At 41.5% G+C, this 21,818-nt stretch overlaps 3 protein-coding genes across 3 annotated transcripts; 2 read left to right on the top strand and 1 right to left on the bottom strand.

Annotated features, from left to right (window-relative positions):
- Nucleotides 1-1,096: 1,096 nt before the first annotated feature.
- On the top strand, nucleotides 1,097-4,247 carry RASSF8 (ras association domain-containing protein 8). The gene is made up of 5 exons (XM_001359505.4): nucleotides 1,097-1,168; nucleotides 1,275-1,648; nucleotides 1,711-2,449; nucleotides 2,516-2,826; nucleotides 2,891-4,247. The coding sequence occupies exons 1-5, from the start codon at nucleotides 1,097-1,099 to the stop codon at nucleotides 3,240-3,242; spliced, it is 1,848 nt and encodes a 615-aa protein (XP_001359542.3). The 3' UTR covers nucleotides 3,243-4,247.
- A 3,205-nt stretch (nucleotides 4,248-7,452) lies between these two features.
- Lgr3 (Leucine-rich repeat-containing G protein-coupled receptor 3) lies at nucleotides 7,453-20,690 on the top strand. Its single transcript, XM_033385996.1, has 9 exons — nucleotides 7,453-7,838; nucleotides 11,390-11,683; nucleotides 12,053-12,233; nucleotides 12,292-12,576; nucleotides 13,156-13,227; nucleotides 14,403-14,474; nucleotides 18,341-18,412; nucleotides 18,472-18,915; nucleotides 19,808-20,690. The coding sequence occupies exons 1-9, from the start codon at nucleotides 7,751-7,753 to the stop codon at nucleotides 20,616-20,618; spliced, it is 2,319 nt and encodes a 772-aa protein (XP_033241887.1). The 5' UTR covers nucleotides 7,453-7,750; the 3' UTR covers nucleotides 20,619-20,690.
- On the bottom strand, nucleotides 20,670-21,805 carry LOC6897702 (zinc finger and BTB domain-containing protein 41). The gene is made up of 2 exons (XM_003736737.3): nucleotides 21,057-21,805; nucleotides 20,670-20,987 (listed from the first exon to the last, which is right to left on the bottom strand). Exon 1 carries the CDS (start codon nucleotides 21,769-21,771, stop codon nucleotides 21,106-21,108), a length of 666 nt encoding a protein of 221 aa, XP_003736785.2. The 5' UTR covers nucleotides 21,772-21,805; the 3' UTR covers nucleotides 20,670-20,987; nucleotides 21,057-21,105.
- Nucleotides 21,806-21,818: the final 13 nt, after the last annotated feature.

Here is a 21,818-nt window from a genome sequence, read left to right as displayed (position 1 = left end):
ACACATAAATTGGGGCTCCCTACTGCTCATACATTCAACGATAAAATGATTCGGGAGAGCGGGCTCACCTCACCTCACCATGTGAGGACAATATGCCTTGAAGACAAAATGTTGGTTTTCAAGGTATATTAGGCAAAAGGTGTGGATTTTAGCTTGCATGCAATTCATAACTGGGCCGTTTTGCCTGTTGTCCATACCCTCTTTTATTCAGAAAATTTGTGTATACGTAGCAACTGTGTAGTTACCGTGTAACACATTGAGCAAAATGTAAAATTTTTAGAAATGGAAAGAACAGCGCGTCGTCGACGAAAACAAGAAATAAATTTCACTAATTTTTAATGTTACAAATTGACGGAGGGCGGACTTGAACGTACGGCCTGCAGTCTCAAAATGACAAATATTATAAGGAGTTGCTGAAATCGGTTTCCAAATTGCATGCCAACAACAATGCGTGCGTTTGTTTTTACTTTTTTTTTTCGTTAAAGAAATGCATAAAAAAACAAAATTTACCTAACAATTGCGACTAGGGCACGCGTGCAAGTGAATAAAAGCGGAGATGCATTGACGGAAGAGATAATACTTCCAAAAAACAGATTTCTAAAAAAGTGAATCAGAATTTTTCCAGCGCACATACACGCATGCACATTGCACACATATGCATACACAGAAAACAAACCAGTTGTTGGTGTTGTAAATAAGTGCAAGTAAATCAGAGACAGTAGCAGCGATCGGAAAAGTCGCCATAAAGCAAAAGAAAGGGAACAAACCAGAGGGAGAGAGAGAGAACGTGCAACGAGCACAGGGAAAAGTGGAAAGGCAGCTCCACCCCCTATTTGGGTGCACCACACACGGTTGGCTGGGTACGCGACAGCAGAACGTCGAACGTCAGTCAGGCATCAACGGCTCCCCGGAATCATTAGCAGGCAAGCAGTCCACCTCCTAGCCAGCAGCAGTCCCCGTCAGTCTGTCTGTCTGCCAGTTGGACCGGCGGCACTCTCTGGAAAGCAATTTTCTGGTAGCGACGGCAACGGCAATCAAGAAACGGCGAACAGAAATAATCGTTCCGTCGAAAAAGACAACACAATCAGTTGCCAGAATGGAGCTGAAAGTCTGGGTTGAGGGCATCCAGCGGATTGTGTGTGGCGTGACGGTGAATACTACGTGTCAGGTATGTAGTGCTGCTGGCTGGCTAATTGCAAGCTATTTCGTTGGCCACCACTTATTGGTATTTTGTTGTTAATAATGTATGTCTTCTGTGTTTGTGTATGTCATAGGATGTGGTGTTTGCCTTGGCCCATGCCACGGGTAAGGTGGGGCGCTTCACGCTGATCGAACGATGGCGCAATAATGAAAGACACCTGGCTCCCAATGAGAATCCCATGAAGCTGCTACTCAAATGGGGCGAGTATGCAAATGATGTGCAATTTATACTGCAGCGTTCGGAGAATAAAGCTCAGCAGCAGCCAACGAATACGCAGCAGCAGAGCAACAGCAACAACAACAATTATGCTGTGATGACAACGAAAAAACCGCTGGGGCCAAACAATAGCAATAGCAACAGCAGCGGGAAGGCAGCACCGACCTTGCTAAAACAAAAATCGAATGTGGAACTCAGCTACCGGACAAAGGAATTGAAAAAGAGCTTTGGGTGCGTTTCTTTTTTTATGATACTCTTAATGAAATAACAATAATTTACTCTTTTTCCCACAGGGGCTACGATGCCAAGCAGTTTGACAACATTGGGATAGTCAAGGGCATACCCCAGCAGCAGCCACCGAATCCCGTGAATCACATTATCACACCGGTAGCAACGCCTTCGCCATCGCCACCGCAAGCAGCCAAGGAGCAAGTGGCGCCGGCGCTGCTGGATAACATTGCACCCATAGTGCCTAAGCATGAGAAATCCTTGTCGAATCCCTTGGAAATGAGCAGCAGCACTGTCTCCAATCGGGCTGCCGTGGCCAACAATGGCTATAATGATTTGTACAACAACAACAGCTGCAATCAGCATATTTATAGCCAGCTAAGCAAATCGAGCAACGAACTGCGGCGCGCCAGCCCCAATGAAATGTACTACAATAATAACAACAATAACAATATTAACAATAACAACTCACCCGAGCTTTATAAACAAACTACTCAAATACCAACGATATCGGCAAATGGAGCTCTGGTGCCGCCACCGTATCGTGATCCACCGCCACCCAGGAACAGTCCCATGTGCCAGAACCAACGCAGCAACGCCGATACCATATCCAACGCCTCCTCCTCAACGAATCCCTTTCACAGCGACTACGATCAACACAATAACAACAACAATAACAGTGGCAGTGTATCCATGGAGGAGGGCGAAACAATGATGTTCCAAGCCACGCAATATAACGATCTTTTGCAGTTGATAAAATTTCAGAGAGAGAAAATCACAGCACAGCAAATGGAACTACAAAAGGTACAACCACACATATTATATATGTACATATAAATTTCAACTAAAATGTCTTTTCTCTGTCAACAGTTTGATACGGAAATCGTTTATTTGGAGAGCAAAGAGCGTGATCATGCCCATGAGCTGGAGGCCATCTCGAGGGAAATATCCAAGGCCGATCAGACCTTTCGTCAGGGCAGCGAACAGCTGCAGACATTACAATATGTGGAGGAGGAAAATGAACTGGTCAAGCAGCAGGAGAAGACACTCAAGTCGGAAATCGCCTTGCTGCGCTCCAAATTGGCAAACTGTGAGACAGAGCTGCTGCAGTGTAAGAACAAAATGCGCCTGCTGATGGATGACATAGAGCTGGAGCAGCAACAGCAGCAGCAGAACAATCGGTGAGTACATGGATGGGTCCTTTATACGTATTTGTCATCTAACATTTTCATTTGTGGCGGCTAGGCAAACGGTGGAGCGTGATTTCCTGATGGAAATGGAACGGATACAGAGCGAAATTGATCAGGCATTGCACAACACAGACACCTCGAACAAGACGGCGGATAACCTGAAGAAGGAGCTGCTGATGATCGAGCATGCCATTGCCGAGAAAAAGCGGCAGGTGGAGCAGCTGGTCAACGAGATGAAGGAGGTGAATCTGCAGAGTCTGACGACTTTGACCACCACAGAGGAGATCAAACATCTGCTCGAGGGACAAGCCAACAAGCAGGGCAGCAGTCGTCGAATCATTGGCTCCCCGCGGCAGCTGGAAACGGCAGTACCGACTAGTAAAAATCCGCACGGCGTTTGGGTCTGAAGCACCACAGCACAGCAGCAGCAGCAGCAGCACACATCGAAACATACATATTTTTCTAAGCGTTTTTTCAACAACAACAATGTTTTCTGGGAACAAACAATTTGACGGACAGGACATATCTTGAATGCATAATGGAGTTGAGAGAGCACAACGCTTCCATATGGATATCACAATTATACACCATATTCTATACAAATTTACAATGATCCATCCGCGTGCTTGGAAGGCATTGCTTTAGCTAATTAACTTTCCGAAATAACACTTGATGGATCTCTCAAAGCAATGATTATAATTATTGTTACAATTTTACAACACACACAAAATATCTGCACAAAGTTCTGTGTACCATGTTTAATCTACATTCCAATTATTTTAGTTTCGTGTGCTATACTTTTGATTAGTTTTTGTTGCTAGTCTGAAAACCCCTTCCAATCTCCAACAAAACAAAACGCCGCCATTAGTTGTTAATTTTACAAATACGAACATTAATTGTTGCAATAATTCGAAACGCCTTTTTACCATTTAAGTAGTGCACTTAGTGATTCGCTTATGGATGGATTAATAGATTCACAAATTAAATTACACAAAAATCTATTGTACTTAAGCATTTAGCGCAGCTTTAGCAAAAAAAAAAACAAAAAACAATTACAAATTAGCAATGCTTTGTTGAACGTATCACTTCTAAAGTGCTTAGCCTTAGCCACCGGTTGGGATCTCTACGCGTATGTGGGATCTTACACTTGAGCAATTGCAAAAAGGTGTTAGACATTAGTATATGGAAACATATTTTGTAGCTTCCTATGTGTATTATGTTTTTAGTTTGTTTTTAATTAGCAATATTTAATAATTACACAAGATTTATAGACACAACACAAAAACCACAAAAAACAACAACAGCAATGCAATTTAATTATTAATACACATTACTATTAACTTTAAACAAACGATTTAGAACAAATTCTAATTGCATTATATCTAAATAGCTAATAAACACATCTTTTATTATTTTTTATTTCTTTAAAACTCGAAAAATACCATTGTTTTTTATTCAATTTATGGGTGAGGAAAAAGTTTGATTTCAATGCTGATATCTTTAGTTACAGGACTATGCAGATATGTATCTATTCTTCTGAGAGTAAGGTTTTCATTGCACAAATAATAATGCATTATGTGCCAATTCATGTTGCCCGGACTACAATGTGCTATTTTGAAATCCACAAGATACCGTTGATGAAGTGGCCGGCAATGAGGCCGGACTTAAATCCAATTGAGGATCTATGGGGCATCCTTGCATGAAAAGTTTATGTAAATATAGGAACCTAATTCATTCATACGTTAGTTTTTATCTTTATATCTTTCATTTTTTAGCAATGAAATCTCTTAGAAGGTACAAAGTTATACTGGATTTGCCAAGTATTTTTGAAAGAGCACTTGAATAAGCTCAGAACAGATATTGGGGTTTAATATACCACATTTAATACATGGTATACGAATTTTTAGGAACGTATCCGTATCGTATGTCCTTACTTAATAGTCTTTGCCGCTTTCTAGGCAAACATTTGGAATACATAAACTTTTTCAGATAAAACATATCTTTTAATTTACGAGAACGTCTGCAGTTAGATTAAAAATTGAAAGAAAAATAAAAGCGTTCAACTTGTTCCCCAGTGGGGTTTGAACCAGTTGCTCCCTACACTGGAAAGGCTCCGGCAAAAACCGCAGGAACCGAACGGACTCCGCCACGCCGGATCTGCCGAACTCTGAAGGAACCACCCGAAGCGAAGACTGCGCTGCTGCTGCTCTGCTGCTGCTCTGCTGCTTCACTGCCGCTGTGTCTGCTGCTGCTGCTCTGGAAGAGCAAAATATAATCAGCAACAAATGCTGTTGCCAGCTTCAGTTGGCCAATGTGCGTTGACGTGTTTGGTCCTGTTCGTTCTGAGCTTTATTCTGAAGGCAAAACGCGCGCGGTTTGTAAACGGTTCAGTAAACGGTTCAGCAAACGGTTTTGAAACCAAGTGTTGCCTACTTTTGCGGGCTGTGAAAGTGATTCTAAGGAGGGAAAGCTGAAAAGGGGAATTTGAATGGTCGGTTGGCGGTGTGTCCTATCGCGTTGACACAATCTTCAGAAGTGGTCAAGGGAGCCTTAAGTGGCCAAGGCACAAGACATCAAGTGAGAAGCAGGAGACTGAACGGACATTTTTATGACACTTTTCCACACCAAATGTTGTTCAATTGCGACGATTGAGATAATGAGAGTCCTGTTTGTCCTTTGCCTGTTCCTTCTGTTCTGGGGGATCATGCATGAGCCCATGCGATGACCTTTTGCGGAAATTATGATTTGTCTACGGCTGACCTTCAGCTTGACGTTCGATTCTGACCCGTGCCCGAACCCTCAACGATGCGAAAACAATTTCGCCGCTGACCCTAGTGGCCCCCAAGTATTAAGCGAAATTTAATCAGCCGCGCAAGAAATGTTGCAGAAAAAAAGGCCTGCCTCTCCACAAAACGTTGGTCACATATTGCACTTCCATTTCGTAGTACATTTGGCAATTTTATAACCTCGGCTGCCCTAATGGATTGCATAAATTAAGGGCATAAAATCGGCTACTTAAAAGGGGGAACAAAAGTCTAAACAGAAGCACATGGCATTCCCTTGAAGCTTAAATCATTCATTTCATTTTGACAGACTCAGCAGGGAAAATAAGAATGGCTTTGTTTTATGACCTTTTCCTGGCCCCCTTCTTACTTTTTTGCCTTTAAGTTTTTGCAGTTTTCTTCTGTTTTGCAAGTAGATAGTTTTTGGTTTGACAAAAGGAGATAGATCAATCTGTTTTCCTGGTTACTTTGAATGCTGTTGATGTTGAATGCTGAATAAACGATTTTAAATGCATTAACTGGAAGGTTTTAAATTGAATTTGCCTTCTAACCGAAGATGTTAAAGTGTTTTAATTCAATTTGTTGTGGCTTAACTTCTTTTATAAACACAATTCCCAGGAATCAACTACAAAATTGCTTATAGTCGTGCAGAAGTTCCTACCTTGCACAAATTTGTTTTATCCCAAACGTTGAATTTACTTAGCATAAAAACACTAAAACCACTGAGTCTTCACCCTAGAGGCCTTTTTGTGCATTCATTCCATAAGTCCTGCTGACTGTCAAAAGCTTTGCTACCGAAACCCCTGTTGAGCCTGTCAAATCCTTTGATAATCCTAGCTTTAAAACTTAAACTCTGAAACATAAGCTCACTACATAAATTGTGCGAAATTATCCTGAGATGCTGTACATATAACACACAAAATAAACTCCATTGGAAAATCAAATGAATCTAGAAGGTATTTAAGTTATTAATACATCTAGAAGGAATTCACTTTTGACAGTACTACTCGTATATAGAGAAGAGGTACATTTTTTGATTAGTTTATTATTCTTCTGCCTATTTATATCTCACAAGATTTCAAATATGTTAAATCAAAGAAGAAACAACATTCAAAAAAATTTAAGAAATCTCGGAAAGCTTCAGTTATAGCCATTGTATCGACACGGGTAAAAAAATCCTATGAAAGGTCATACAATTCTCTTTTAATGCAGTTAATTTTTTTGCTTATAGGTGCAGCAAACGCCCAGGGAAAATTATAAGAGTTAGCAATGACACCAAATCACGGTTTTTAAATTTTTTAAGGCATTTTTGGGGTTATATTGAAGATTCTAAGTATGAGGATGGGATCCACTCGTCTAGGCCTACAATTAAACTTGTATCTCGTGCTAATTTTATTCAAAATATTTTTTTTGTCGCGCAGTGTAAGAAGTTCGCATTAGTAAGAAGAAACTTTCTGTAACCACGTTCCTTCAAAGATAATTAAATCCGTCAATAAGTATGACAAGCGGTGTATTTTTCAATTAATTTCATCTGCAAGTAAATTATGTCCTTGTATAAAAATTAAACTGACATACTAATCCTTTGCACATCCTCTCTCCGTTTGATAGAAACTTTCTTACGGTTAATTAATTTCCGGTGCATCATTTTTGCTGCGCATCAGATCCCCGGGAATCGGAACCCATCAAGTGGAAAGCCATTGCCATACAAAATATTAATTTTGAATTTTATTCCCCCCCCCACCTCTGGCTCCTTTCGCTCCATCTGCTGTGTAATCCTGGCACTTAAAACTCGCTTCTCCTTTTCTTTTTCGTTTCAACGAAGCGCGGGGAACATTAGCCAAATGAAGTGACAAGAAATTAACGAAGAAAAAACGCGGAGCGATATAAGAAATAATATAATAAAAACTCAATGAGTCAGCACCACAGAGTTGTTGTTTGTGGTTCAGTGTATGAATGTATGGGGGCGTGGTCGGAGTGGGAATAGGGGCGCTGTGAATGATGAACTCGGTCAAGGAGGAGTCCGTCCAGCCCGTCCAGCCCGTCCTGCCCGTCCTGCCACGCTGGTCCACTAATTAGATAAGCGCGCATCGAAAACACACAGCGCAGGAAAACCCATCCAGGACCCATCCAAAATGGTTTATGGAAGGAGCATCGCTGTGGGCGTCTGCCTGATGACCGTCGTCATGTTGCTCTCCGCCCTGATATTCTACTTGAGTCTGGGTAAGCGATCTATAACTACATATTCGCAATCTATCAACGCACCATACAGAAGGGGGGTGGACAAACAAAAACGAGAATCAAATTCTAAACTGCAAAATGCCCATAAATTTTATGCTCAAAAGTATTTGAAAGTAATTTGTTGTGTAATACGATAAAAACGTAACAACAAAACCACTCAGTTGGGAGTGGGAAAGACCCAGACGCCTGACCATAAAAAAATAAATACACAATACAAAGTTTGCTCTTGAGCACAAAACAATTTTCCAACGGACAGGGAACGCTCACATAAGAGGGAAATATGTAATTAAAACAAAAGGATTTACATGGAGAAATGCTAAAAAAAGGCATTTTTTTTTAAGCAATGAAATATATATTTCCTTATAGCAATGAGCAATGAGCAATCTTTAAAATATTAGAGTTATACATGGACTTGCAAGGAAGAAGGTAACGTTTTGATTTGACGATAATTCTGTTTCTGAATTCAAGAGGCAGGTCATGGTAGATGTAATTAATCATCATGTAATGTAAAGATTCATTTAAGGAGTTTAAAATCAGATGAAAACATATCCATTTGGATGTGGTTAGGTTTTCCTACCAATTGGTTCACTCTCCCAAGTCTTCACTGTATATAAATTCCTTAGCACCGCCTCCCTTCGCCTTCTGCTGGCTCTTGTTCGAAGTCCTGGTCCTGGTTCCTTGTTCCATGCCTTTATCTTGTTTTACGAGTATCAATATCAATATCTTGGAATTTTCTCTGCGTTTTGCTTCGGCTCCCAATATTATATTTTTTATGCCAATTTGCGTATTGATTTGCCATACAAGAAACGAGGAAATAGGCAAAACATTCTTGATTTATGCCACTTTGTCGCCTCGAATCCCAAGTACATGCATCATTCCAGCCAGAGCAAGAAATTATTTATCTCCCGAAGGCATTTGTCCGGCTTAGGTTTAAATCTGCCCGAGAATAGAAGGAAGTTGCCGGAGGCACTAAGATGCATGCTAAAGTGTGTCTCCATCTGGGCCGCAATGGACATGAAAGTCTCTCCTAGTGCTCAAGGTCTGTGGGAATGCTCCTTCTTGGGTACTAATGAAGTCAGAAATTTATAGATGTATAAGGAAAAGAAATATGGTTCATAGAGCGAAATTTATTTCCAACAAATGGAAATGTAAAAATAGTTTTTGGAAAAAGTTTATCGATGGGTAGACATTAGTCATTTTGAATGAGTGACTTTTCTTGAATGACTTCTTCTCAGAATCAGCAATTGCTTGTTACTGCATTTATTACATAGTCTAATGAAAGCTTAACGAATAGATTCGAATGGTGCTTAAATTTACATATCTGGAGAACTCTTTACACAAAACAAGACAAGAACTGGGAGAATTTCTTGCAGTATCTAACAATTAAATTTGACGAAATTTGTCCTATAAAAGGTTTAGAATGTGGAGGATTTATTCTGTCCTGTTAAATATACAATTTTGAGCTTCTTGCTTAAAATAGCGTTGAATAGTCCTTCCTTCCTTATTTGAAGTCTATAAAATTAACAATATACAAAATCAGGATATAAACACCTCTGAACGGACTGCTGTTGACGGATAATGTATTAATTTTCTTTGGAAAGGAAACCCCATTTTATTTTCAATAGAAGCTGTCTTGATGAACTCTTTAGACTATTATTTGCTTCATAAATGCCATACATTTCTCGAAGGATACTAGGAATTAAGGGAAATCCCATTTTATTTTCAATAGAAGCTGTCTTGATGAACTCTTTAGACTATTATTTGCTTCATAAATGCCATACATTTCTCTAAGGATTCTAGGAATTAAGGGAAATCACTTTCTAGGGGTGGCCTCCGTTTCTGCTCTTCTGCCTGGTGTACTCGAAAACAACTAAAAAAGAATATGCTTGCCAACCATTTTATTACGCAAGTTCATATCATATGGATTAACGGGTCCCAAGGTGCTCCGTATCCACGTTTTTTTGCCATTTGTCTAATGAATGCGTGCTCCATAATCGCGGGACTTTAATTGCGACGCCAGTGGAGACGCGACACCCAGACAAATCATAAAATTGATAAAGTGAAAAACAAAATTGACATTTTATTTGATGGCAATTGCCGAAAGAAGCTGGCACTTGTCAGCCAGAAAAAGTCTCAGCTCAGGGTAAACTAAGTCTAAGAGTAAGCCGTACATAAATCTACAAAAACTTATACTTTGAATTGCTTTTGAAGGAAACTCTGGCCCTGCACCATTGTTTGTGCAACTTTTGAGGATAAATTAATTCGTATGGCTTATTAATTTCTTTGAAGCAAACAATCATTCGAATCATGTACTGCCAATGCTTAACCGCCCAAAAAAAAAGAAAATAACATATTGTTAACAAAGCAAAGCCAACCCAAAAAAAAAAATAAATAAATAAGAAAGAACAACAAGCTAAACTTTCTTTGGACATTAAGTTTAATTGCTTTGGCCTGAAATCCGAAATCCTTTGTTGGATGGGCAGATGGGGAGCGGCATTAAGTTGTCATCTCCAGTTTAAAGTTTGCCTGCCAGCGATTAGAATAATTACTCATACGCCGCGTGGGGTGTATGATAAGCTGCTGAAACAATAAGAACGTTGGGTATAGTAGGGTATGCTGCTTAAGCGACGCCCTCTGAAAAAGTTGCTGTACAACATGTTAGAACTTAGAACATGTTCTTTGTATTGGAATCTACACTCACTAGCAAATGGCACAGTAAAAGAAAAGAAACTCGTATTCAACGAAATATATCGATTTTAAATTCAAAAAGAAATTAAATAGAATGCACTATTTTTAATACTGCCCATATTTAATCGAAATATAAATAACATTTGCGTGGGTCGCGACGAGCGCTCGCTGTTAAATGTACGAAAAAGGTAGAAAACAACAATTTTCCCCACCTTTTTTTGCATTTTGATAGAATTTTGTTAGTTTAGTTGTTTAGTACAAAAGATGGGGCTCATCGAGCTTTAGTTTGCATAATGATAGCAATAAACACGAAGCCGCGAACGTACGCAATATAGAAATCGACTTTGGCTTAATCTAGTAAAATGCGACAATCTGCCAAACGGATTGGAATATTCTAAAACTATTAATCTATTTAAGAATAAAATTAATATAGGTTTCTTTCGAGTATTTACAAAGTATTTATATCTCTTGTAGCATTTTTTAGGCTTGAATTAATAGAATATGTTTTTTACTTTATCACCTCACGTTTTTCCATTAGTAGGCTCTTTAGAGAGGCTCTTTTTGAGGTAAACTTTGATCAAGAATAACCTTTCTTATAGGGGTAATGGTAAAATGGTAAAGGAAAAATGACTATAAAATATAATTACTTTTGTGTAAATAAAACAGTTTCAGTGCTATTGTCTTTGGGTGTTTAAAAACATGAACAGCGGGATTCTGTAAATAATTTCTGTATAAATACCAAAAATATTGTTACATTTTGATCTTGAATAACTTAAAGAAAACTAATCAGAATCGACTTATCTTTCGAGTATTAATTATTGTGCATATTTTCGTGTTGTTGGCAGGACCCTGCCCCTCGGGCAGCTTCGCCTGCGACAATGGCACCCTCTGCGTTCCCCAGCGTCAGATGTGCGATAACCGGCCCGACTGTGCCGATGGCAGCGATGAGCATCCTGTGGAGTGTGGCCTGCTCTACGGCAGCAAGGAGATTGCCGATAAAATTGTGCGTAGTGCTATTGAAAAGAAACAGCAACAGCAGCTACAACTACAGCAACAGAATCAGTCGAATGCGAGCACCGTGGATGCGTCTCCGCCAGCGGTGACAAGGAATCAGAGCCAGACAATGAACTGGACTTGTGGTAGGTGGACGATTCATTTCATTCATTTAGCCAAAGCATCAATCAACTCCATCCTCCAGCTTAATCCAGAGTGACCGATTAGCCAAGGCATCAATCTAGTGCAACCGATTGTTAGGACAGTAAAAACTTGAGTTTTTCTACAATTCAATTCGAAACTATAATTAAAATTGATTCTAATTCATACCATTACCACTCAAACACTTTTAATCAGATATCCCAAAACTTTAATGTTTTAAAAAAGTACACAATACTTAAGGTGTTCTATATCCTTAAAACACTTACTCGATGGACTATATTTTTGACTCTGAATCTATAACAACCTGTAATACATCTTCTGTTGTGTTCTCTACTTGTCTTCCCTCCCGTCAGGTATCGTCACATATCCGCGAAGCTGCCGTTGTGGCCAGGGCACCACCCTCTATTGCGGCATCTATGCTAAGCTGCGTCGCTGGCCGCGCATCAGTGTGGAGGTGACCAATCTGATCATCATCCGCAACAACCTTACCCTAAGGGAACATGTCTTTGCCAATCTGACGCGTCTACAAAAACTGTAAGCTGAAAAATCACTCACAATGGACTGTAACCGCTTTCATTTAGACCATTTGCAGAACCCTTAAGTTCAACAACATATCACGAGTACCCCTGGGCAGCTTTGGTGGGTTGTCGCAACTGGAACGCCTCGAGTTAAGTCACAACAATATCAGTCATCTCCCACACGGCCTCTTCGGTGACCTGCACTCCCTCCAGTGGCTCTTCCTGGTCAACAACCATCTGCACCATTTTCCCATGGAGCAACTGAAGTCCGTCCACCGCCTAGAATGGCTCGTCCTCAGCCGGAATCGTCTCACTTTGCGCAATGTGCAGTTGCCGAATATTTCCTCGCTTTACGAAGTGTAAGTAAATCGAATTGGGTTATGGGAGGGCTATTCTATTTCTAAGATTAAAAAACACAAACGAAAGCAGTCTCCGGCTTGGTCTGGTCTCCCACTCTGTTGATCTATTCAAGCGTGAAATGCTTTACACTGTCTGCCATTGTTAAGCGACGGGCAGACACCCCACTCATTGGGTTACTCGGGTATTGGGTGTCGAGAGTCGAGAGTCGAGAGTCCGGCTCCATGATGGGCCATAAGCTCAAATGCTCTTGAGGACTGGGACAATGCTGTCAAAGTTGTTGCACTTGTTTAGATTTGTAAGTGTGCTTTTGGTATCTTTTAGTTGAGATTGTCTTAGAATTTGAAGTTCTGTTCGTTTATGTATTCGAATGTGTTTAAACAGCAGACGGAAAGAAGCATTACCACGACTCTAGTCAGTAGCCGAAATTTAGTTGAACATCAACAATGATTATCTTTCATCTGACTAGCTAAAGCATTCATCACTTATTCACACGAGCATGGCGACGAGTCTCAAAGGGGTCTTACGCAGAGCTTAAACAGTTTGTTCCACCATTGATAAATATGTATTGACTATTTCAGCTATTTGGATTACAATCGAATTGAATACGTTGGCGAGGAAACTTTTTCGCAACTGGATCATTTACATTTGCTGTAAGTAAAATAAACTCCTCCGTATTCCTACTCCCGAATCCCCAATCGAATTCTGAATCTTAGAGATGGGAAAGAGGAGTAAAAGATGCCAGAAGTGTCGAACAGTCTATTGAAATATGTTGTACTTAGATTTTATGGGGCGTATGCGTAATTTTTACCCTTCGCTGCATTTTGCTTTCGTTTTCAGTTCAGCCTCAACTGAGTTTTTGTTTCATTTTCTTTATTTTTCTTTTGAGATAGATTTATATGGGTCATATCGGCCAAACAGGGAAGGAGCGATGGAGATACATGTTGACATGACATTGAGCAGGATATTGGATGTACACGACGCGCCTCCTTTTTTTACCGAGAAATTTATGCACCAATAGGCATAAATTGGCACTTTTATTGTTTACACAAATAACATATGCTAAGCAAATAAGTGTTTAAACGAAATTTTCCACAGACACCACCGACACCGACACAGACACCTTAGACAATTTGAAAGCATTTATCAAAGGTCTCTCCACAGGTCTCTGGCAGAACCCCTGCCAGGACTCTGCATCTGCCTGCCCGCCGTAGCATACATAATCATTAATTTATGCTTCAATAGCTGACAAGATACGTCAATGGGTCGTCTGGGTGCCCGGCCTAACTCGGCCTATCCTAACTGAAAATAAATCAGTTAGCCAAATTGCCCAACGTAAATAAATGTGTTAACCTTTGCAGAAAGCGTGAGCAGAGGAGAGGCATAAAGATTTAGATGGGGGATAAATTGTGTCGCAATATCATCATACAAATGTGTCAGCAATTTAGCTGAAAGTCTGAAAGGCTAAACGACAGCAGAGTTTTCGGGAATCATGTGAAATACAAAACGAGTGCTTCAAAACCGCTGCAATCATGGATTCCCACGAATCAGATATTACTATTCAAACAGAATTAAGGATTTTGCTTCAATCATTAATCAAATAAGTCATAAACTTTGCGATGATATCTGACATTTCACATCCCCCTTGGGGAGATGTAATCTCCTTTCATGAAAACAAACATTCATAGGAGAGGACACACATATATTATGTTTTAAGTTCATTAGATTAGTTTATGAATTTTCGCTAATTTATGCTCATTTAATTTATGTTCTCTCTATTTTCGAGCAATTAAAAAACTCTTTTGAATTATTTCCATGGAATTCCCAGGGACCTACAGCACAACATCATCAGCCACATCCATGGACGGGCGTTTGCGAATCTGGAAAATATTCGAGATATGTGAGTATGAGTATAAATTCCAGAGGATGTCATTTTGAAGTGGGGGAGGGGGTGGCAAGGGTGAAAGTTTTACACCGACACTAAGCATGAATTATGGTGACACAGAGCTAATTAGCATAATAATACGAATAATGCCACGACACAAGCAAATGAACTCGGGCTTTGGTCAAAGGATCACAGAATCACAGCCGAACAAAGCCGCAGGACGCGACACCACAAATGTCCCCAAAGTAAATTGTAATTTTGCGAGGGACTTCAACCGTTCGAGCCCCTTCCCCTTGCTGGCCACTCGCTTTGTGATTCAAAATCATATTCAATGATATTAATTTGGAGTTCATTAATGCGCAATTACGTATACGCCGGGGTCTCCTCTCTTCTCCACTCCACTTATGAGAAATTTCAGTTGAAAACTTTTGTGCCCACAGACAAATAAATAATAATAAGAAAAACAAAATTAAGACAGGGAAAACTATCCAGCTAGAGATTTCCCTCTAGCTCATCGATAAGAGATATATTTTAATGAACAGAACTCGACCACGCCCGCCACATAAAAAAGTTGTACCCCCTTCGGGGAAACTAATCTAACCTTTATGGCCATAGTTTATTACTATGAAAATTATATGCAACTCTCTAAAGAAAGTGGGTGGTACGTACGAGTATCTATAAACATAAATCGTAAAAATAAACAAATTGTTTAGCGCTTTGAGGAAGGACTTTGATGAGCCAGCAGACAGCATGGCGTATGCCCGATAATATTCTTGGGGGAAAAAACATGCTCAACCATTAAAGTTATCCTTTAAGGATTTCTTCGGCTTTCACTTTGAATTCAAACATTTTTTATGGGAGGGCAATGTTGCTTTCTGGCTTTCATAACCCCATATATCAATAGTATATTCAATAAATGTCTCTGCCAGCTCTGTCTCTCTCGTCTAGCATCAAGCTGTGGCCTTAATAAATTTACCATCCCATATACAGCAGATACATCAGCATATCAAGGAAGATAGCACCCCACACACCCTCTCATAAATACCCAGACATGGATACAAGCACAGCCATGAGGTTGCTCTGGCTGGACCAGATTTCATTTGGTTTAAGTGAAAAGTATCTTTGGCGATTTTTGTATCTTTTGGGACTGACTTCTGGCCACGAAACAGAATAAACAAACATTATTATGACCAAATAAAAATGCAAATAAATTTGTATTTTATGAGAAAACAATTTCGCCAAAGCCTGGGCTGTAGCCGAAACGAACGGACAGACTCTCGGACCGAAGTTGTTGGCCAATAATGAAGGAGTTTATTGAAATCGACGCTGGTCCGAATCGTTCCCCCAATCGTCATTGCTTCATTAGACCCTATCCCAATGCTTTCCCACAGTTCTGTATCCTTTATGCCTGTTGATGCCATACCAAGATCTATCCCCACACCGTATCCATGCAAATAATTTTGCCCTTTGCCGGCGTGCGAGGAATTTCCCAGCATTCCTGGTTCCAGCTCTTGTGTGGCTCACAAGTGTAAGACTTTTATGGCCAGCAGCAAAAGCAAAAACTGCACAGAAATTCCTCCAATGCCAACGGAGAGTGTTTTGGTGTGTGGGTGTGTATTTGTATCTATCAGATACCCATCTAAATGCTGCTCATGTATCCAGCAGTAAGGCCTCGCTTCCTTCTCTTTGGCATTTTCTGCTGATTTGTTTTGTTTGCTATGTATCCCCCTGGGATGAACATGGACCGATAGGAGAGGAGGTGGGGCAGCCATAAAACAAACGAAAATATTTGTGAAATCGCTGCACTAATTTGATTCCTGCTGTCCAGGACACTGAGCCAGTGACAGGTCATTATGGAGGAGAGCCTTGGACATTGGGCATCGGGCTTAAAGACATTCTTCCACTCCTGCCAAAGCTGCTGTTGCTCTGACGTTAATTATGGTCAATATAAGCTCCACCCTTTGCCACTCCCTTCTCCAGCTTCTGCTACTGCTGGGGGCAGACAGTGCAACAAATGCCAGAGTACATTCGTGGAGCACATTGCCCCAAAAGAATTCCACAATTGAAACGTGTCATTTGCCGGAGAAGCGTAAATGGTTTCATTTGGTTAATATGCTCTTCTCTGAATGGACTAGAGTGGGCTACATTGATTGGGTAAATACTGTATATATAAAAGCAATGCATTTGCAATGCGATCTTTGTGCAGCTAAAATGCATTTTCTTTATGTATTTGCCTTTGAAAGTGCTCAAGTATTGATTTATTGAATGGGATTGAAGCCTTTTACATTGATATGGTATTAATGAAATGAGCTTGAAAATTATTTGATGCATTTAACAATGGGATTAAAAATGAGTAAGCGCCTTAGATGTAAAGCCATGGAAATGTTTTGTATTCCTTTGAAATGAACCTCTGAGTTAGTTTTATTTAAATTCTCGTTTTTAGAGACCTTCAAATGTAGCCTGGTGAGAGCATTTACGTAGCTGTCTTGAACTTGTGGCCCATTCCATAATTTGTGATATATTTTCCGTCACATTTCCACGTACCCTGCACGTAGCGCACTAACACCACTGCAGGCATTTATTTGCCATATTCTTAAATGCGCATTGACCGCTCTACCAACCCATCCTGCCCTTACACCACGACTCTGCGACTGTGTGGGTCCTTCCGACCATGCCCCTTGATGCTGACGCATTTGTGTTGCCTACTTTTGTGGGCCCTGGTCACTGGGCCACGTGTGCTGGGCCCTGGATGTGCTTGGCCATGAGCAATGGGCATTACCCGAGGCTTATTTTGGGGCAGGACAGGACTTTGGGGACAGCAACTTGTTGCCCTACCTCAGAATTATGTTAATTGTGCTGGACGTCTGGTTTTGCTTGGTGTTTATGAAGTTATTAAGTGTGATATTTATTCGTGAAACCGCAGCAGGAGCAGCAGCAATGATGATCCGAGAGGCCTGTCGCTCAATAATTAATTACACATTTACATACGAAATTATGTGAGTGTGCCCACATTCTTGGGGTATCAATTTATGCTAGAGTTAAATATTTGGTTAAGGATGAGGCCGGGAGCTTTATAGCCAGCCGGCAATTACCAGCAATCTGTGGAATCTTCTGGGGGCTTGGTGGGGGTGGGACCTGGCTTTTGTCTTTGTGCGACAATCCATAAAAACAAACTGTTAACAGTTGGCGCTTGAGCATTGATTGACCAGACAAGTGCAAGAAATGGAGCTGCTTCAGCATCAACTCCAGGTCCAGCACCAGTATAAACATCAGCTGCTGCACTTCACACGGAGACGTGACACAGTGGCACTATGGCATAATACACAGATGAATATAAAAATAATCTTGAATCATTTTACCTCGCCCAAACACTATTCCTTCTGCCACTTAGCCATCGTCCAGTGTTTCGCTTAGTAAATGCGCGTATTTAAATGCATTTTATTTGTTTCTGGAACCACAGTGCCACATATCCTGTCTGCTCGTTTGCCCGTAGCCCTGTCTGTCATGAATGATGCGCTCTTTCCTGTGGAAAGCCAACACATTTAACCCCAGAAAGTTGCACCCCACAGATTGACAGACAATGTTTGTGCACTGATTTATATTGTCGCCCAGCTCTTAAATATACATTTTCGCTATTATGTTGCCGGCGGGGACTTTATTATGTGACTCTTAAAGCTCTTGTTGCTCCATCTTAAAGCACAAGAAGATAAAAAATACTCCAAAAATATTATTTTGGAAAGTTTTAAAGCTGGAGCGGAGGAGGTTGTGGGCTGCTTTATCAGCTCTGCTCCAAAATGTGGGGCCATTAGACGCGGCTTACGCGTCGTATACGTAATGTTGAATCTACGAGACATTTATAAGACGTGCATTTCGTTTTACAGCCGCCTTGTCGGCAATCCCATTAAGGAATTATCTGGAGAAACATTTCTGCACAACACTCGACTGGAGGCACTGTAAGTGAGGTAATCATATAACCTTATAAATATACCCAGAGGTGATTGTTTGATTTCAGCTCCCTTGCCCAGATGCCGCTTCATATCCATCGCAGCCTGTTGCAGCCCCTCAACATCTCCTTCCTGAATCTGACGGGCATCCGGTACGACCACATCGACTTTGCTGCCATCAACGGTATGCGAAATCTCACGTATATCATTTACGATCGCTTCTTCTACTGCTCCATGACGCCCCGAGTGCGTATGTGCAAGCCATCAACAGACGGTGTGAGCTCCTTCAAGGATCTCCTGACCAAGCCGGTGCTGCGCTACTCTGCCTGGGTAATGGCCACCCTAACCATATCAGGAAACGTGCTGGTCCTCTGGGGGCGCTTCATCTATCGGGACGAGAACATCGCGGTGACCATGGTAATTCGGAATCTGGCTCTGGCCGATATGCTAATGGGATTCTATCTAATCACCATTGGTATTCAGGACTACCGATATAGGAACGAGTATTACAAGTGAGTGTATTACACCTTGGGCTCTTTTTATACCCGATACTCAAAATGAGTATTGGGGTGTATTAGATTTGTGGTGAAAGTGGATTTGTGTAACGTCCAGAGGGAATCGTTTCCGACTCCATAAAGTATATATATTCTTGATCAGCATCAATAGCCGAGTCGATTGAGCCATGTCTGTCTGTCCGTCCGTCCGTCCGTCCGTCTGTCCGTCCCCTTCAGCGCCTAGTGCTCAAAGACTATAATAGCTAGAGCAACAGATCTATGTACATCACTACCTATCCATTATTCGCACGAAGTTACAAGATCTACGACTCAATATGTTCAACCGGCAAAACTTTGAAATACTTCCTAGCTACGTTTTTCCGAATGCACACGATATTCGCTTCTGAACAGAGTCGTTCAATTTGAATGATGCGGACATTCTGATGGTAATTAAGCTTTTCCACAATTGAGGACATTCAGTCCGACATTGCCGACATTCCGCATCTGGAGGGTAATAATGTATTGCATATAATGCTAAAAAATAGCGTCGAGGGTCAAGACAGGGTTGTCAAGCTGCCGTTAACTGCGTAACGTAAAATATCGAACGTCGATAGAAACCGAATACAATTGTTTTACCTTAGCCCTATACATGACATGGACAACATTTTTAAGCGGCTATTGACACATGTAGTGTCTTTTCTGTTCCATCAAAAGATTGACGATTTTAGATTTATATTAAAACATTTATTTTTCACTTCATTCTCGATAGCAATTTTTATGTTTTCCTTAAAACGTTCATCCCTAGAGCCACATATGTACATATTTGTATGACAGAAAAAGCATGTGTTTTTATATCAGGTCCCACCAAGCTCATAACTAAAGCTTAATGTATCTATACCTATCCTTTCAGAGTGGTCCTGGACTGGGTCAGCTCGTGGCAGTGCGTAGCCATTGGCACTCTGGCGGTCAGCTCCTCGGAGGTATCCATGTTAATACTGGCCTTCATGTCGCTGGAACGCTTCCTGCTCATTGCGGATCCCTTTCGCGGACATCGCAGCATCAGTGTGCGTATCATGTGCTTCTCCCTGTTCTGCATTTGGCTGACGGGCGTGGGCCTAGCTGTGGCCCCCGTGGTGCTCTGGAATTCAAGCACCAAGTTCTATGGCGCTCACTCCGGTACCTGTTTTCCCCTGCACATACACGAGGCCTATCCCTTAGGATGGCAGTACTCGGCGTTTGTCTTCCTGGGTGTCAATCTGCTGCTGCTCGTGATGATCGCCCTGCTCTATACGGCGCTGTTGATCTCCATTTGGCGAACGCGAAGTGCCACGCCACTGTCCCTGCTGGACTGCGAGTTTGCGGTGCGTTTCTTTTTCATTGTGCTCACGGATGTGCTCTGCTGGGTGCCCATCATAGTCATGAAAATCTGGGTGTTCTTCAACTACAATATATCGGACGATATATACGCCTGGCTGGTGGTCTTCGTGCTGCCCCTCAACTCGGCCGTCAATCCTCTGCTGTATACCTTCACCACGCCCAAGTATCGCAATCAGATCTTCCTGCGCGGCTGGAAGAAAATCACCTCACGCAAGCGGGCCGAAACGGCCAATGGTAATGCGGGCACGATCACAACTGGCACGGCGACAGGCTCCTCACAGCATCCGGAAGAGTCCACCACGATTGCTAAGGCCATGCCGCTGGCCCTGACGTTGGCCAACTGAATGATGTCCACCGGGAGTTTGAACATGTATACCATCATCAGATAGAGAAAATTGAGTGCCGCAAACCCTTCAGAGCATTGGGCCTTGCATTTATTTTGTCTATGATAACGAAATCTATCCATTTATGTATATCTATGAGCATCTATATCTATGTATGTATATCCCTCAGTATTTATGTAAGTTAACCAAAGGTAAGCGTGAAATACATTCAATGTGATATTTGTAAGGAAATTTCCCTAAAATATGATTTTTATGGGTTATGGCTATGCCAGAACCAACTTTTGGCGAATATTGTGGGACGCAGACATCGCATTCAGCTCCTGCAGCTCCAGGTTCATGCCGTGCTGGCGCTCAATGTGAACGTGTAGTCTGAAAGAAAAGTAGACGTATTAGTATATTTGGAATGTGCTATGAGGCATCCGGAACACAAAGACTTACGATCCGAGATCTAAGTTTTTTTCACAGTAACTGCACTTGTGGCCAAGTGCTAGTTCTCTTTAGTGTGGATCTTGAGGCATCTAGCTACGCCAAATTTCTTTTCGCAGTAATCGCAGTGCTGGTTCTTCACGTGTCTGCTCAATGAAAATTTGTTGGCGAACATTGAGTTGCATTGCTGACAACCGTGGAACGGACGATTAGCGTCATGTAGGTGCAGATGCCGATTCAAATATCGTTTCTGCTTGAAAGCCTTTTGGCATATCTTGCAGCTGAAGTGAGGCACAGCTTGTCCATCTTTTTCAGCAGTCTCGTGCTTTGCCATCAGATCGGTATCTGTCATGGCTTGGGGTTTGGTATCCTCAGCCTTGGCCATCGGCATCTGCTCGGTTTCCGCTTTTGCAGCCTTCTCTTCCTCTTTGACGTACTTAGCCATGGCCTTGCAATAATCGTGGAAGCATTTAAGCTTCTCACCGCAGTCGTTGCACAACGGTTGGGCGCTGTTTGGGCACTGCCGTAGATCCTTGCCAGAACACATCTGGTGGCAATCAAAGAATGAACGCCCCGCCTGAGCATCACAGATCGAGTTCATGTTCAGCGTCTGGTGAGGCTGGAGCTCTTGACCGCAAAATCGGCAATGATTCTTGAAGTTTATAGCAAACGTCGGGTTTTGTTGCTGCATTTGATTGTGTTGATCCATTTTTACAGGTAAATGCATACAATACGAGAATTTATGCTACCTTAACCTTAGCTAGTGGAAATAAA

The sequence above is a fragment of the Drosophila pseudoobscura genome, chromosome 2 (assembly GCF_009870125.1).
Source record: "Drosophila pseudoobscura strain MV-25-SWS-2005 chromosome 2, UCI_Dpse_MV25, whole genome shotgun sequence".
NCBI classification, from domain to species: domain Eukaryota; kingdom Metazoa; phylum Arthropoda; class Insecta; order Diptera; family Drosophilidae; genus Drosophila; species Drosophila pseudoobscura.
The sequence above is the reverse complement of the archived record's forward strand: the minus strand, read 5'-3'. Positions and strand labels throughout refer to the sequence as shown.

Coding starts and splice junctions, on each gene's coding strand:
- RASSF8 (XM_001359505.4), top strand. CDS start 1,097: ATGGAGCTGAAAGTCTGGGTTGAGGGCATCCAGCGGATTGTGTGTGGC. Junction 1,169..1,274: donor CGGTGAATACTACGTGTCAG/GTATGTAGTGCT, acceptor TGTATGTCATAG/GATGTGGTGTTTGCCTTGGC. Junction 2,450..2,515: donor AGCAAATGGAACTACAAAAG/GTACAACCACAC, acceptor CTCTGTCAACAG/TTTGATACGGAAATCGTTTA.
- LOC6897702 (XM_003736737.3), bottom strand. CDS start 21,771: ATGCATTTACCTGTAAAAATGGATCAACACAATCAAATGCAGCAACAA.
- Lgr3 (XM_033385996.1), top strand. CDS start 7,751: ATGGTTTATGGAAGGAGCATCGCTGTGGGCGTCTGCCTGATGACCGTC. Junction 13,228..14,402: donor CTGGATCATTTACATTTGCT/GTAAGTAAAATA, acceptor TGGAATTCCCAG/GGACCTACAGCACAACATCA. Junction 18,413..18,471: donor AACACTCGACTGGAGGCACT/GTAAGTGAGGTA, acceptor GTTTGATTTCAG/CTCCCTTGCCCAGATGCCGC.